This window comes from Papio anubis, chromosome X (genome assembly GCF_008728515.1).
Source record: "Papio anubis isolate 15944 chromosome X, Panubis1.0, whole genome shotgun sequence".
Lineage (NCBI taxonomy): Eukaryota > Metazoa > Chordata > Mammalia > Primates > Cercopithecidae > Papio > Papio anubis.
The window spans coordinates 130,194,367-130,208,592 of record NC_044996.1 but is presented as its reverse complement, the minus strand read 5'-3'; the positions used below and the strand labels follow the sequence as shown (position 1 = coordinate 130,208,592).

General features: G+C 37.6%; 2 protein-coding genes across 4 annotated transcripts in view; both read right to left on the bottom strand.

Moving 5' to 3' along the window:
* Nucleotides 1-4,101, bottom strand: part of VEGFD (vascular endothelial growth factor D) — a 40,275-nt gene extending 36,174 nt beyond the window's left edge. For both annotated transcript variants that reach the window (XM_003917435.4, XM_031660516.1), the window contains exon 1: nt 3,248-4,101. In XM_003917435.4, coding sequence (XP_003917484.1) covers nt 3,248-3,337 — 90 coding nt within the window. In that variant the 5' untranslated portion in view covers nt 3,338-4,101. The remainder of the gene's footprint in view (nt 1-3,247) is intronic.
* Nucleotides 4,102-4,197: 96 nt separating this feature from the next.
* Nucleotides 4,198-14,226, bottom strand: part of PIR (pirin) — a 112,112-nt gene continuing 102,083 nt past the window's right edge. For both annotated transcript variants that reach the window (XM_031660517.1, XM_021932407.2), the window contains exons 9-10: nt 9,541-9,607; nt 4,198-4,515 (exon numbers count right to left, since the gene is read on the bottom strand). In XM_031660517.1, coding sequence (XP_031516377.1) covers nt 4,403-4,515; nt 9,541-9,607 — 180 coding nt within the window. In that variant the 3' untranslated portion in view covers nt 4,198-4,402. The remainder of the gene's footprint in view (nt 4,516-9,540; nt 9,608-14,226) is intronic.

Below are 14,226 nucleotides of genomic sequence, written 5' to 3'. Positions count from 1 at the left end.
GACATGTCTTCATGACTCACAAAATTTCTGTGGACAAGAACTGTTTATTAAATAAACCAGAAATAGTGCTGGCCAGAAGACCAATGTGAATGACAGGAGAGTGAGGATGTAGATACTTATTTACCAAATGTCCAGAGTGTCTACCACATTGCACTTAGGGCTGTCACATACAGATGTGTCTATATGCATGGAGCACCCTAGAGTTGTGCAGTGCACATCGTGTACAACTGTATATGACTGTCTGAGCTGTATTTAAAAAACTGGAGAAAATAGAAACAGAAATAAATACCACATCTAGGCCATAATCTGATTATATTAATGAACCATGCATAGGTACTGGGTTAACCTTATTTCTAGAGGAAAACGTGTTCTTCTTAGACTGAGAAACTTAACAGCTAAACAGTATACACAGTACATTTGAAATCTTAAGTTGAGATTTTCAAACAGATTTGTCTCAATTCACATGTTCCAGGCACTGCTGACTCCAAACAGCTATCCTTGCAAGCACAAGTGGCAAGACTAATGAAATTAGGAGGCCTTACACCCAAATGGCAGTAAGCACAATTGTCCAGAGTACTAGTAGCTATTTCATGATTGCTACAGGAAAAAAACAATTCTTCACAGACACATAGAACTATCATAGAGGCAATGCTACTCTTAAGCTGGAAAAGTGGGCAATGTTTAAAGCTAGAAAGTGAAAATTGGACTAGGGGTGGCTGGAGGACAACCTAGGGGCAAAATGGGCATCACCATCCATTCTGGAAAAGAGGTGGTTAGAAGAGGAGAGGGTGAGGAGAAAAAAATACACATGGACCAAGTACTGAGGAAGAACATGGAAATTCCTTATAATAAATACAACATTTTATTTCAAAAAGTAAAAACAAAAAAAACTCAAATACCACCATCCTAAACCATTACCGTCATGAATATGTTTTCACACTACATTTTAATTTTAACAAGAAGAACTTTAATGTTTAGAAACATTGTTTCCTCTTAGATTTTCTTTTCTTAAAAGTTGAGGAAAAAGAAAACTATGACCAATATTATACATCTCACTATCGCTTACCACTCTGTCACATCTATGCCAAAATTTCTGTTTAACTATAGGCAATCCTTTCCTTCATATCAGAAATAATTTAATTGGGCGAGGGGTTGGGTGGATATAAGTTCAGTATATGTAGCTTCACTTTTTAAAGGAAATTCTGATATATTCTGAAAAAAAATGCCAATCGTATTAGTAAGTATAGAATGAAAAAAATTGCTAATCATATTAGTAAATATATAATGCTGCATCCTCCACGCGTAACGACTTGTTTTCTGTCACATGCAAATTCAGCTGCTTTCCTTCGTTGCTCCATTCAACAAATTTATATATTAACAATACATTCAAAGCATTTAAAACTTCGCAGTGCCGGCCGGGCGCGATGGCTCACGCCTATAATCCTAGCACTTTGGGAGGCCAAGGCAGGCAGATCATGAGGTCAGGAGATCGAGACCATCCTGGCTAACACAGTGAAACCCCGTCTCTACTAAAAATACAAAAAATTAGCCGGGCGTGGTGGCACGCACCTGTAATCCCAGCTACTCGAGAGGCTGAGGCAGGAGAATCGCTTGAACCCGGGAGGCGGAGGTTGCAGTGAGCCAAGATTGCATCACTGCACTCCAGCCTGGGGGACAGAGTGAGACTCCGTCTTAAATAAATAAATAAATAAATAAATAAATAAATAAATAAATAAAACTTCACAGTGCCCAGGAGACCTGAGACATTCTTGGTGCTTGCACTCTTTAAAAGAGCTGAGAAACCTAAAGAATATGACTTACGTCCAACAATTCAGAGTCTCCTTTGCTATACCATCAGCTAAAGTAATGTTTTACAAGGGAAATGGAAATATTTTAAAACTCGAGGAGCCCAGCACATCTAAAGGATTTCCGTTTTATGAACTTACGACAAAGCTGGACAGTCTGAAAAGTCTTACTTGCTCCAAACAAGTCAGACAGTTTTCTCCTGTTACCTATGCTTACATTCACACTCCCATTGACCCACAGTCTGGCCTTGAGATCCAATATCAAGGCTGGTGGCAGTACAATGGAGCTGAACACTGTGAGTTCTCCCGTGTACATTTGGAATTTGAAAAGTTAGAAAAGTGCTGGCTACCAAACAAGGTGACTTCCTACTCACCTCCAGCTCAGTGTTCAACATTTTTTAATCTTAACCCCCACCTTCGCCAGGCCACCAACACCAGCCAGGAGCCTTTTAAGACATTTTTCCCCTACGACATTTGAATGCATACCGTATTTTAAAATACATACCATATGTACTCTATGTACGTCTGTGTGTGATGTATCAAAAGAGTAAAACTTTTTCAGCCCTCCACGAACCAATTTCCCCTGCTGGGGGCGATATCATCCCTGTTGAAAATGCATGTCCTAAACAACAGCTACAAAAACTCAAACTCACATTTAATTGTCTTTTCAAGGCCAGAAGTTCCTAAATCAATAATGATTTAGCACCACTTCAGTCAAAACAATTACATCCGAATCATTTTCAAAATAGAAGCTTAAAATATATACAATCTAGGAAATGCATAAAATTGGGCTAAATATTGTTCCAGCAGTCAGTAACGTTCTGGTTAATTTTTTGCATTACTCTCCATTCGTTAAGCTCTATTTGATGCTTGCTCATAGAACCAAAGATTTGATTAGTGTTGAATTTTAAACCCTTCAAGAAGCAAAAAAACCAAACACTCTCTGAGAACACATTTTTCTGAATGGCGGCAATTGGTGATTTGCAAAAGCAGACAGAAAATGTCCATAGAAAGCACTGCAATTTTCAATTTACCAAACAAATAGACTAACCTCTGCTGCTCACAAAGACCTGAAACTAAATGGCCCACAAAGTTATCAGTCATAAAAACAAATCAATGTTTCATTAAAAAACCACTGTGCCATCTGCATATGCAACCGAGGAGAAACTTCTCCATCCAAAAAGATCCCGGACTGCTCATGTTCTACCATAACTTCAAAACACAACCAACCCCACCCCAGCATTTTCAAATACTCATGGCCAGAAGTTTAATAAGACTAAGGAACAGAACAGTCACTAACAAATGCAGGATATATCCTGTCCAGTCCACTACTAGGATGGTTCTGCATTTTTATATGGTTTCAAACATAGTGAGGGCAAAGAAAGTCCTCTGTATGAGCCAATAAAAAGAACTTCATCATATTAAAAATTGAGCTCACCTACCTTCACTGGTCCATGTTCGTTACTGGAGCCCTGCACCAGCTGGACGTACAACATCATGAAAATATTCACCACTACCCACTCTCTGTACATTTTGAATATTTCAATATCCACTGACTACTAAGCAGTTGACATCAGGCAGCTAGAGAAAATTGTTTCAAAAGGCATTCTCCAGAGGGAAAGTTTGAAACCTCAAAACTTCACATAGAAAACCAAATAATCAGTTCTGATCAAAATCCAACGAAATTATTTCAATTAGGCAAGGTACGCTTTTTTCGCACAATCTTAGGGGTGGGGAGAGAGAGATGAAAAAAAATTAAAATGTTCTCATGCTCCAAAAATAATCAGAAGGTGGACATCTCTTCTACCTGAAATCAGAAAGCACTGTAAATTTATTTCATGTCCAGCAAATTAAAAAAAATCTCTCCACCGTATGCCGCAGGTTCCAGTTGCTTTGTAAGGAGGTGGTGTGGCCACCAGTGCTTACAGCTACAGAAAACTGGAACCCAACTCTGGATTGAAACTTTTTTGCACAACCTTCATGGAAGCTTGCAGAAGCATGTGTCTTAAATCTGACACAGATTTTGGCAGAAAATGCAGAGAAGTCTTGGCTGTAATCCTGTTGCGTCCCTACCAATAGCAGGGCAGTTTTAAGAACTGACTCAAATGTTCAGGGCTGCCGTTATTGTAAAGCAGATAACCTGTAACATGAAACCCCAGCACAAAGCTTTGACCTTTGTATCTCAGTAGGATTGCTTAAGAAGGGACCTCAGATGCTCATCCATCTGCTGCCAATGACACACAGAAAGCAATCAAATATGATTTGGAAAACCTGCACGTGCACAAAAATAATAAAAACATCCATCCATACATGCAAAAAAAGGCAAACATACACAAAATGACTTTTTAAACAGAAGCTTAGTAACTTAGGTATTTCAAATGAAAAACACTGATTTTTAAAGAAACAATGATTAGGTTTATTTGCATGTGCCAGGAAATATACTACATTTCTTGTTACAAAAACCATGTTATCACTTTAGTGTGGAATTCTTTAGAAGCACCGGCTAAATAAGCTTTAGAAATGGAATGCCTTCAACGGCTCAGTCTCATAAATGGCAAAATTCTAGGACACTTCGAGACCTGCTCTTCTGCTTTCCACTAGTTCCCAATCTTTGATTTCCAGGTTTTGGCCCTTTCAAACCCATTTTTCGCGTTTCTGAAATCAAGAATGGCTTGAGAAATCTCTTCATTGGTGTTCATCACAAATGGACCTAGGGCAGAAAGAGACATTCAGAAAGTTCTGGGTGGCAATATTTTCCTCTACCACTAGAAATGGTATGTATTTCTGTGGTTCTTAATTTAAAACAAAATCCAAGCACATCTGAAGAGTAAAAGTTTATTTCACAGTGTTCAGTCCCCAAGGACTATAAAATGAGTTTCTTGACTAGGTTTGTGTATGATTATTGATTATAAAGACAAAACTTCAGATAAATGCAATGGCATCTCACCCATTCAGTAGAGGTTTCTCACCAGCAATGGTGATCTGTTTTATTAAAAAGAGTCTTAGATTTGGTTCTATTACAACCATTTTTGTAGTTATTTTTATAACATTAGCTGATGTCAAGAATTGAACCCATGTGATACAAAGAACTGACAAATCTTATCATAGCTTTGGTGTCTAAGCAGCATATAAGGCTGTATACTTATTTGAGGATTCTAAGTCATTTTTTGAAAATTGGCAGCACCTATTGACAATAAACAGAAGATTATAAAAATTTCTAGTCAAAAAGCATCATCTTTAAAAAGTTTTCTAGGGTTGGCAAATGTTTGCTAGGAAGGGCTAGATAGTATGTATTTTAGATTTTGTGGGTCAAACAGTGTCTGTCTCAACTACTCAACTCTTTCATCAAAGTGCAAAAGCAGCCAGAGGTAATGCAAAAGTGAATAGGTATGGCTGTGTCCCAATAAAACTTCATTTACAAAAATATGCAGTGGGCAGATGTAGCCCATGGACCATAGTTTGCTGACCCTTTTGTCTAATTGCTGGGTCTGAACTCAGATTCTGCTAAAAATGTACAAGAAGTCCTCCCCTAATCTACCAGGAGGCAATGTGTGTTTCTTCCCTTTTCTTCATATATTGTATGGGTAGAGAGGCACTGGACTGTCTCACTCCCATGATCTGCTAGATGAACAAGGCCAGCTTTTCTATGGCATTGACAGTGTCTTTAGAGCAGTTGACAGACTTGTTCACTCAGTACATGTCCTCATCCAGTCTGCAGAAGTTCCTGACATTCCTTTTATGGAACTGCCTGCTCTAAGGGGCTTTCTCTGGGAGATTCTGATTAATACATAACTGTATTGCTTAGAGAAAATAACACATTCAAACTTCTTAACCACTGTTATATCAACATGGATTTGGTGATCACTATAATTTAAATCTTGAGAAGGAAGACACAGGATGATATGTCTTGATGATGCTGAAATCTTTGGAGAGGATGTGGGGAATAGAATACAAGTAGGAAGAAAAAACCCAGGCATCTAAATTCATTCATTCATTACCTATCTATTAAGTATTTATTGAATGCCCATTAAATGACAGACATTGTGCTAGAAGCTAGAGACATAAAGATGAAAGACAAATAAATGACAGACTCCCTCTCCTCAAGGACTCAAATCTATCACACAGATATGAAAAGAAATCATTACAAAACTGTGTGAAATATGGAAGGATAAAAGTGTAAAAACTATAAAATCAGCACAGAAAGGGGGAGGAGGAGAAATCCAGGAAAGGATTCACAGAGGGAGTGATGTTTGAGCAGTCACACAAGGAGGAAAGGCATGTTCAAGATTAGTGTGCTGGAGGAATACTGGAGGGGATAGGGGTACAGTGGTGGAGGGAGGGATCAAAGGGGGAAAAATGGCGATCTGAAATATAGGAAGAAACCGGACCCTTCTGGGCTTTGGATGCAATCTACAGGAAGAAGTTTGGACCTACTTTTGCAGGTGATTATGAATCACTGTAAGGTTAAGTAGGGAGTAATATAATGATTTATAATTTTTAAGGAAAACTTTGGCATCAAGTGTCTAACTTGGGAGGCTGAGTCAATGGTGGAATTGTTAAGGGTATTTGAGATACAGGACACAGGAGGCTTTGGATGGAGCAAGGTGTTTGGTTCTGGATATTTTTTGTTTTTCTTTTCTTTTTTCTTTCTTTCTTTTTTTTTATTGAGACTGAGTCTTGCTCTGTCGCCCAGGCTGGAGTGCAAGGGTGCGATCTTGGTTCACTGCAACCTCCGCCTCCCAGATTCAAGTAATTCTCATGCCTCAGCCTCCTCGGTAGCTCGGATTACAGGCATGCACTACCACACCCAGCTAAATTTTAGTATTTTTAGTAGAGATGGGGTTTCACCATGTTGGCCAGGCTGGTCTCAAACTCCTGACCTCAAGTGATCCACCAGCCTCGACCTTCCAAAGTGCCCGGGATTACAGGTGTGAACCACTGCGCCCGGCCCGGTTCTGGATATTTTAACATAGAGGTACTAGAGACAATAAAGCGGTTTCTCAAGCAGATGTTTTTGGTACATTGTTGAAACTATGGATCTGGAGCTCGTGAGAGAAATTTCATCTGGAAATGGAGGTTTGGACTATATTAGGTAGGAAAGAATAAGAGAGTTATCATATGCAGAATAAACAATAAACCCAAGAGGGTAGCCTGGGAAAGACAACTTTTTAAAGGACACGCAGGGGAAAGGGAAATGCAACTTGGAAGATGGGAGCAGGTACTGAGTCAAGGACCCAATTCTTGTGCCTCATAATTTTGCTATGGTTGGGACTTGTGGAGCAGTACTCCCATCCCCAACTAGTTTCTGTAAGAATGGTGTGCTTCTAGGCTTCCACTTTGACACTTTCCGGGGTAGTCTGCCATGTTTCTCAATTTATAATGCGCACATGAATCAGGTGGGAATCTTATTAAAATGCAGATTCTGATTCAGGAGGTCTGGAGTGAGGCCTGACATTCTGCATTTCTAACTATCTCCCAAGTGATGCCGATACTGCTGGTCCATGGACCACGCTTTAGGGAAACAAGGCTCTGTTATACAGGGAAGCATTGGAAGCTTGGAGTCCCCTAAAGCTAACTGATGAAGCTTATCTCCTCAAATCTTCAAGGAGAAAACTGAATCCAGAAAGCATGTTTTTAAATTGATCAACTACAAGGGTTGTGAACAAGAAAATTATTTGATAGTTATCTATAATTCTTTCAAATTACAGCTTTCATCACTTCTCTAATTAAGCCTCTGAAGCCCCTCTCTTGTATAAAATCGTGCGTCTAACCTCTTGTTATGTAGAACTTTGGTATAGTGGAGAGAACATAAGACCTGGGGTCAGGAGACTAGGGTTCGAGTCCCGGCTCCACTGCTAACAATCACTTTCCATTAGAGAAGCTACAGGGCAGAGCAACAGATGACCAGCATGGTAAGAGGCAGAAGGGCAGGGTGTTTGGAACACAGACAGCCTGAGTGTGAATCCAGCTGTGTAACCTTGAGTAAGCCAATGAACCTTTGACCTTCTGCTTCTTCATCTGTAAAATGGGCATGAGAGTACCAGCCTCACAGGGTTGTTTTGAAGGTTAAACAGATTAACATTAGCAAAGTGCTTTAACCAATGTCTAGGAAATAGTAAATTCTATGTAAGTATCTGTTAAGTAAATAAATAAAATATCTGGATTTTATTTTCCTCATCTATAAAAGAGGCATGACTACATCATGGCTAAGCGTATTTTCTATCCTAACATTCTATGACTTCCTGTGCTTAATCTGTGGACAAATAATTAAGGACACACGATGATAAGAGGAGAAAGGGTCTTAGCTAACTCATGAGATTTGTACAAGTTCCCAGTCAAAAGATGGTTGTGGCTGCCTTTAAACACACATAAGTAAAAGAAAAACTTAAATGTCTGAGTTTTTAAAAGTTAAGAAACAAAAACAAAACACTTTGCTTCTCAGTAACTGAGCTTTCAAGGGACATATTTATTTTGTATGATTACTCTGAGTTTGTATGTGCAGGGATACCTAGTGTCCCTGTATTCCAAGCCACTGGGAGAGGATCCACACGACCCCAGTGTAGGATGGCTTTGAGCAGTCCCACTCCTTTGATCTGTCACCTAATTCAGTTAGACTCTTGTTTTTCATTATTGGTACTGAGGAGATTGCCTAAAATAAGACTTCCATCTCACACATCTTTTTCCCACCTAAATGTTAGTTACTAGGAATAAAGATTATGACCCTACTCAGTTTGTCTGAAGGCTTTTTCCAGAAAAACAAACTATAATATTGCAGTGCTGTTCAGCTGAGAGAAAAGGAAATAAGAACCACAAACCTTTGGAATGGAAATCAGATGCATACAAAATGGTTGTCAAATGCTACAGGCCGAGGCAGGGTACAATTTAATGTTCCCCCTGAAGTAGTTAGGAGAACAAAAAAGAATATTTTTAAAGCAATCTGTGTTCTTTAAATTTATGAGCAGCTGGTGGTTATCTGCAATCATTGTGTGTATCTGGGAATTCATGCAAGGCAGGGAAATGCAACGGGATTTTAATGTATGTTGAATTTAATAATTGGTGAAGTGAATATATGTTTTGTAAGCATTTATCTAAATAATAAAATGTGTTTTAATTGCTTTTAGATGTTCCTTCATTTAATCAAACAGCAATGATATTAAGAAGTCAACACCCAAAGAGTTGAAGTAATCGTTATGGGTACTTAAGTCAGGATTTTCTGCCTCTTAGTACAGTACTATTTCTGCTATTATCAGTCACCTCTACTCATGTTCTTAAATAAACAAAAAATAACTATTTTCTTAAAAATACTATTCCTAAGAGTTTCATATTTTTTTTTGCTAAAAATGCAATAGACTACAGGACAGTATTGAAATCACCTTTATTTTTGATAAAGATAAAAAGGATGTTAAAGTTCCCAATAGACTGTAGAATCTTCTTTCAAGTTAAAATTCCCTACAACATAATACAAAAATACGATTTTTGTTCTTCCTACAGTTCCAAACTCAATATCCTACACATAATAGGTATTTAAGAAATGTTTCTTTTTAAAAAAACAGATGAATAAACATCATGTATATATTTCCCTCTGATGACAGAAAAATTAAACAATCCTCAGATTTGTAGATGGAGAGACAGGACCAAAAAAATCCAGCTATTCTTCCCAACAATACTATACATGTACACTGTTTTCAAAGAAAAAGAGAATCAACCAAGAAAATCATCGTCATTTTGGTCTTACCGTGTTGGACAACTGGTTCTCTTAATGGCTCCCCAGCAATTAAGACAAAGTGGCTTCTCTTGGGATCCTAAAGTTAACAAAGAAAACATCAAACAATAAACAGGCATTTTCGAAGGTCAAATTGTGAATAATTTGAAATTGACATGCTAGCCAAATGAGCGATGTTCCTAATTCTGAATATAATTTTCAAAAATATTTTCTGTGCAACACTCAATATGGAAATGTTTATTTCTTAAGTTGTTTACTAGCAAGTAGAACTCAAGAATAAGTCCAGGCCACCAAAATATTAACATTCTCAAATTTAAGAAGGAGAATTTAAATTAAGATTTCTTTAACTGGAAATATCTTCATGACAAACTATGTGATTAAACTGGCTTATCATGGGATTTATGATTTCTCAGTAGCCATATAATTTTTAAAAGGGAAGATTCGTTATGCAAATCCAAAATAAGATGTTATTACTTTTGAAAATTATTACTATTAATGTAAAATATACCCCAGAAATATTGCACTAAATGGAACCTTATAAAAACAGAGCATCCAAGGGATATCTGCTCAAGCAAATTTCCCTCCAAAAGGGTCCTATTACGTTAAAGTCTCTAAAAGTTTTTGCTTAGAATTAAGGATTCGATTTTTTTTCTGAAACTGGAAAAAATATTAACCACAATATCCAGTGCTAGTATGGATACAGGGAAAAATACACCTTCATATATCGTTTGGGAGATTTTCAACTGGTGCAGTAATCCTTCCAGAGAGCAATTTGACAATATGACTCAAAACCCCCAATATTGTTAATGTCCTCCAATCCAGTAATGACAGTTTTAGCAATATAGTGTAAGGGAATTTCACTATTGTAGCACTATTTATCACAGCAGAAATTGAAAACATTTCTCCAAAAACGAGGGGTTGGTTAAATAATTATATGTTTATAAGAAAAACTATCATGTGGCCATTAAAATTCATTTTCTCATTCATTTCTCAACAAATATTTAAGTGTGTAATGTATTGTTCATAATGTTCATAATGTATTGTAAGTTTTGTAAATATCACAAAATGGCATGTATATACTATGGTTTAAAAATACCAAAATGTTAGCATTTATTATTTCTGAATAATGGGAATTAAAGCAAATTTTATTTTCTTCTTTATGCTTTTTGTATTTTTTTAAATAGCTACAAAAATTTGCTAATTTTAAAAGTTAAAAAGAAACATAAAATAAATATTTTCTAAAGTTCGTGTTTGGGGAATTGTTTTATAATCAAATGCATTTCTGGTTTAACAATCATTAGAGCATTTCATTATATAAAACTAAGTATATTAAGTAATTCACAGGTTATAATTATAAGAGTCCTATCTTTATCAAAATCATACATATATCACATATATATATACACATACACTTTTCAGTAATTTTATGTATTAGAAATGGGTGTTTGATTTGAAATTAAGGAGAACTGTAGTTCTGTCAGAAGTGAATTATATATATACTTAGATATATGTGGTGTTTTGTGCCCTGGAAACTTAATTGAGACAACGTGGCGGTTAGTTATAACAGGTAGAGTCAGAGGTGCTGCTAGACCTTGGCTTGTCCTCATCCTCCTGCATGCCATGTCCAGCTCTTCTTCCTGACTGCTAATTCTGCTAAGAGCGGCTGCAGCCCCATCCCTAGACACTAGGCTGCAGAACTACAGACTTCTCCACTAGACTTCTTTTGTGGCCTCATTTTAGTGCCTGGATATGCTTGGCATTCCAGATTAACAGGTTGGTGACTTTTCCCATTCCCCAGCTTCTGCTTTTCTATCTTTATTTCCATAGCTCCTCCCATATGCAAATGCTCCCTCTCTGGGAAGCTGTCTTGTGACTGCCCTCTCGCGAGGAATCCCGAGCTAGCCAAATGGAGGGGCCGCCTAGAGTAGAACTGAGGCACCTCTAAACAACAGCCTCAGCAGAGCCCAGCTCCCAGCCTGCCAGCCACATGAGTGACCCCAGAGAAACTGGCAGAACTCCCCACCACATGGAGAGATAATAAATGATTGTTATTTTAAGCCACTAAATTTTAGCGTAGTTACTCACTAATAGATAAATGAACATTATATATTTCTTTTCAGCCTTCTTTTAGGTTTACCTTATTCAGAATAAAACAATAAACAAAGCCAAAATGACTATGCACTTTAAAATGAAGCCTTCAAAATTTTTGAAACTTCACCCCAATTCTAATAATATAGCATATTTCTAAATATGTAAGTCAATATTATACTATATCATACTTCTACTAATGCAAAGCTCTTTAATTAGAAATTATTATGATGTTACTAGTTCCAGAAGATTTATTACTGAATTCAATAAAAATTAATAATTAATTCCTTAATCTTCCATGTATTTAATAAAAACTACCGTATTTCACATGTCTGAAATTTGTTTCCCTTTCCTGCCTTCAACTTAAAAAATAAATGGGACTGTAGGGTAGAATGGTTTCTTCAAAAGTCTTGATTTACTCCCCACAATCCCAGGGCTGGGACATTTAATACATCCACTCAGTTATGATGTTTTGATCACTTCTTTACATTTAAAAAAGTCTCTGTTTAACCATTTCAAGGCCTATATTTATTTATGTACCATCACTTTACTTATCCATAACCCAACTAGCTATCAAAATATGCAAACATGAACCTAGATGACATTTTCTTTCCTGAACTCACCTTCTTTGGTGAAATCTAATAATCTTTCCAGATATTCCAGAAAATACAGTGATGTGGCTGAAAGTCTCAGTTGCCGTTATCTTGAAAAGTCCCTGTTTATGATGACCTTGTCTATGGTGTCAAATGATGAAAATCATGCAAAAGCCAAGAGAATTAAAGACCTATTTAAAACCCAAGTCCTTGCATGGCTCTAAATTAATGCCTTTATGGGATTTGATTTTAAAAACCCATACAAAAGTAGCAGAGGTCCACTTACTACTTCACCCCAACTAACATTCACCATCTTTTGGTGCCCAGACTATGTCTTTTGCCTTGATGCACCTTCTCAGAGCTTCTGCTACAGAGTTAGGCTCTTCTGGGTTTACTTAATAATTTACTTTTTTGAATTGCTCTTGTTATTCCGTAAGTATTTTTGCCAAGATATGTCTCGAGTTCCAGCCGAGCGCGGTGGCTCACGCCTGTAATCCCAGCACTTTGGGAGGCCGAGGCGGGTGGATCACGAGGTCAGGAGATTGAGACCATCCTGGCTAACACGGTGAAACCCCGTCTCTACTAAAAATAAAAAAAATTAGCTGGGCGTGCTGGCGGGCACCTGTAGTCCCAGCTACTCCGGAGGCTGAGGCAGGAGAATGGCGTGAACCTGGGAGGCAGAGCTTGCAGTGAGCCGAGATCGTGCCACTGCACTCCAGCCTGGGCAACAGAAAAAAACACAGAATCAAAAAAAAAAAAAAAAAAAAAAAAAAAAAAAAAAAAAAAGATATGTCTCGAGTTCCACTGATACCAACAATAAATGATCAAAGCCCAGATGAAAGTTTTATGGTTCACTTAATGTGCTGATAACTTCTAAATTACGAGTATCTACTCAGTTTGTTTCATCAACTATAAATATAAAGCTCAAGATGGCAGTAGGACTCTGAGTATGAATCTAAGGCAGGGGTCCCCAACCCCCAGGCCATGGACCAGTACCAATGGGTGGTCTGTTAGGAATTGGGCTGCACAACAGATGAGTGGCAGGTGAGGTAGTGAAGCTTCATCTGTATGTACAGCCACTCCCCATTGCTTGAATTACCACCTGAGCTCTGCCTCCTGTCAGATCAGCAGTGATGCTGGATTCTCATAGGAGCATAAACCCTATTGTGAACTGCACATGTGAGGGATCTAGGTTGCAAACTCTTTATGAGAATCTAATGCCTAATGATCTGTCACTGTCTCCCATCACCCCCGGATGGGACCATCTAGTTGCAAGAAAACAAATTCAGAGCTTCTACTGATTCTACCTTATGGTGAGTTATAGAATTATTTCATTATATATTGCAATGTAATAATAATAGAAATAAAGTGCACAATACATGTAATGCGCTTGAAGCATCCCCAAACCATTCCCAGCCAATCCTGTCTGAGGAAAAATCGTCTTCCATGAAACTGGTCCATGACGCCAAAAAGGTTGGGGACGGCTGATAAAAGGGCATGTTTTTGCATCAATAACATTGATTATAGTGATATATTACCTGAAAAAAAATTACCAGAAAGAAACTGTGCTTTAGTGTGACTTATTGCAGGCATTTGCTCCTACCAGACTTCATTGTTTATACTTCTTGGGCCAATGAAAAGATCAAACAATTAACTGTTATCAGCTTAAAAATTTAGTGGTTTATTTCATCATGAACTTTTACACATAAACAAGCAAAAAAGTTGTCTCTAGTTTTAATAAGATGTTTTGTTTTATTTCTGTCTTTCAATGTTTATTTTAATCAAATGCTATATATAGTCAAATGTTAATCTTTATTATATTAATAAGTTTTCCATGGATAGTGCCAGTTAAAAAGCACTGTTACTCTGAAGTATGGCTTTGATGACAGCCAATGAGGTATTGATTATCTTCCTTGGTCCACTACGGGTGAGCTTGCTAATCCATGAGGCTTAAGACCTTCTCAGTAGGATACCACTATAAACATAAGCCTAAGGGTGAGATGGAGCCTTTCATATC